Here is a 3,279-nt window from a genome sequence, read left to right on the forward strand (position 1 = left end):
CTTTCTTTGTTTTATACACATATATCCTGCTATGGACTCAAGGGTCAGAGAGTAGGTAATTTAGTCTTTTTTTTTTTTTTCTGAGACAGAGTCTCACTATGTTGCCCTCAGTAGAGTGCTGTGGCATCACAGCTCACAGCAACCCGAAACTCTTGGGCTGAAGCAATTCTCTTGCCTCAGTCTCTCAAGTAGCTGGGACTACAGGTGCCAGCCACAATGCTCGGATATATATATATATATATGTTTTGTATTGTAGTTGTCATTGTTATTTAGAAGGCCTGGGCTGGGCTCAAACCCACCAGCTTTGTGTATGCAGCCAGCGCCATAACCACTGAGCTATAGGCACGGAGCCAGTAGTTTATTCTTTCTTTATCCCTTGTAACTGTTTGTCTTGCTACTTCTGACAAATATGACACATTGTTTTTTTTCAGAAAGGTTAAGTGAGAAAATATATGTAAATTATTTTGAATGTAGTAAATTGCTGAAACTGCTAAGGGAGTTACTCCTATTATAATGTTCTTAAGTATGAGTATCTCTCTAAGTGTCTGACTATAATATTAATTCCATGAACATACACAAACAATAATACATGTATATTTACTTGGCACTTTATAAGGCACTCAGTGAGTTTCATTTTAATCATTCAAGTATCTATTATTTGCTGTTTTCCTACTATGTGCCAAGCAACATTTGAAGCAGCTGGGAGTATATTAGTGTATAAAATCAGCAAAGATCCCTCCCTTTATGTTTTAGAGAAAGAGATAAATTTGAGAAAATAAACATGATAAATACATTATACAGGCAGTTCAAAAGTAAAAATAGTATGCAAAAAAGAAAAATTAAGGCAGGTAAGGAGATAATGAATCCCAGGACGTGGGGGGCAGATTGTACTTTCAAGTTGATTTGTCAAGGTTGTCCTTATTTGGGAGATGAGTTGAGCAGGACATAAAGAAGTTAAGGGAAGTCAGTGGAATATGCAGCATTCTAGGAAGAGGAAACAAACAGAGCAAAGACCCCAGGGCAGGAGCATGCCTGGCAGTTTGAGGAACAGCAAGGAGCTCAGTGTAACTAGAGTAAAGTGGACAAAGGAGGACATGAGGAGATGAGGTCAGGTAGGCCATGCAGGCAGAGTAATGCAGGACACTGTGGGGGGTTTTACTCCGAATAAAATGGGGAACAATTGTAGGGTTTTGAAAAAAGGGTGACATTTTATATCTCCTATTATAGGTGGTCCTCCTATTTCTATGCTAAGAATATACCACAGAAGACAAGAACAGGAATAGAAGTAACTTCAGGATGCTTTTGTTAAAATTCAGACCACGGGTGCTGATGTCTCAGACTTGGATGGCAGTAGTAAAGTGGTGAGAAATCATGAGACTTTGGACATATTTTAAAGGCAGAGTTAGCTTTATTTCCTGATGGGTGATAAAGAATATGAGAGAAATGTGAGAATCAAGGATGACTTCAAGGATTTTGTCTTGAAAAACTGAAAATATGGAGTGTGATTGGAAAGGTCCCAATTAAGTAAGTTGGGATGCAATCAGGAGTTTAGTTGTTGACATGTTTGGTTTGGAATATTTATTAGATATTGAGATCTTGGATGAGAACAGAGTTTGGTAGAGGGATCTGGGCAAGAGATATAATATGAGGAATCATCATCATATTAATGGTACTTAATGCCATTAGACAGAATGAAGTCATAACTGAGAAAAGAATCAAAAACTGTCATGCAAACTCTGATATTAAGAAGGCAGAATGAGAAAAAAAAATGAATGTTGTAAAAAGAATAAGAAAAAAATAGCTAGATAATGAATGAAGCCAAGAGAAAGTAGTATCTTAGAAATCAGGTAAAGAAAATATATATAGGAAGGTCAGGCCTGATGACTCATGCCCACTATCCTAGCACTCCTGGAGGCTGGGCCAGGAGGATCACTTGAGCTTAAGAGTTAGAGACCAGCTGAGCAAGGGCAGGACCCCGTTTCCACTAAAAATAGAAAAACTTAGCCAGGCATTGTGGTTAGAGCCTGTAGTCCCAGCAACTTGGGAGACTGAGGCAGGAGGATTGTTTGAGCCAAGGAATTTGAGGTTGCTATGAACTAGGCTGATTCCATGGCACGTTAGCCTGAACAAGAGAGTAAGACTCTGTCTCAAAGAAAATATATGTGTGTGTGTATATATATGCATATATACATACACATACATACATATACATACATATATATGAATTTTATGGCAAAGACCATTTCTGAAGGACATACACACAGATATCACCTGATAAGACAATGCTGGTTCTTTCTTCTTGACCAGTTACAGGGTTTCGAAGGTAGCAAGTGACATTCTCCTGGGAGCTCCCTGTAAGGAGAAGGCTCATCTTCACGTTGAACAATTTGTTTCTATCCCTGGAATGGTTCCTTGATATAGGTAAAATGATTTCTCCTCTGCTGTCTCTCCACTCCATTTGAGGCTGTGGGTACCAACCTTCTGATTTACACTCCACCATAAGACCTTTGATGTTTGGAGGATGCATAAGAATCTGTATTTCTAAACTTGTAGCTGATGAAAAAGAAAGGGGAAAAACAGTATTTTTAGAGGAAGATAAGGGGAAACACAAGAAAGAAGGAATAGCCCTCCTGCTCTACTTTAATCCCTATGTCCTTAGATAGATTGATAGGCAAGCTCTGCAGGGCTGATTTTCATGACATGACAGTAAGAAGAGAATATGGATAAGCCAGACTGAAGAGTCTGAAGAGAAAATTAATAACCTGGTCTTAACTAAGTCAGGTCTTATTTATTCATATACCAAAAGTATTCATAGCTATTTACTAAATCTAGAAGACATAGATAGGATCTTGGATTATGACAATGAATAAAAACCAATTAAGATCTCAGTCCTCAAGAATTTTTGGCTTGCCTTCTATCTTCATCATTAGCCACTTTGGGTTGCCATAATAAAGTATAAATCAACAACTGATAACATTATAAATACAAGTTTGCAACTTTAACAAAAACTATGATTTGTATGTATTTTTCATACAAAAGATGTCTGCATACATTTTTCATATAATAGGTAGCAACACTGCTGTTATCAGAATATTAGTACATATCCATTTAGAGAAAATAAACAAGTCTTTGAAAAATTTCAGGTCATTGCTAGGGATTTAAGACTTACCTAAAGTGTGAGCAAAGAAAGAATGAATAAAGACTTAAAGCACTACTCTAGAGCAACTCTGTCCAACACAGTTCTCTGCAATGATTGAAATATTCTGTGTTTGTGTCATC

At 37.3% G+C, this 3,279-nt stretch overlaps 1 protein-coding gene across 1 annotated transcript in view; it reads right to left on the reverse strand.

Moving 5' to 3' along the window:
* The window catches only part of LOC100963792 (putative selection and upkeep of intraepithelial T-cells protein 1 homolog), a 53,594-nt gene that overhangs the window by 43,677 nt on the left and 6,638 nt on the right, over positions 1–3,279 (reverse strand). The window contains exon 3 of the mRNA XM_012812468.1: positions 2,272–2,553. Coding sequence (XP_012667922.1) covers positions 2,272–2,553 — 282 coding nt within the window. The remainder of the gene's footprint in view (positions 1–2,271; positions 2,554–3,279) is intronic.

Source organism: Otolemur garnettii, unplaced genomic scaffold (assembly GCF_000181295.1).
Source record: "Otolemur garnettii isolate 467f Iridium unplaced genomic scaffold, OtoGar3 scaffold00210, whole genome shotgun sequence".
Classification (NCBI taxonomy): Eukaryota; Metazoa; Chordata; class Mammalia; order Primates; family Galagidae; genus Otolemur; species Otolemur garnettii.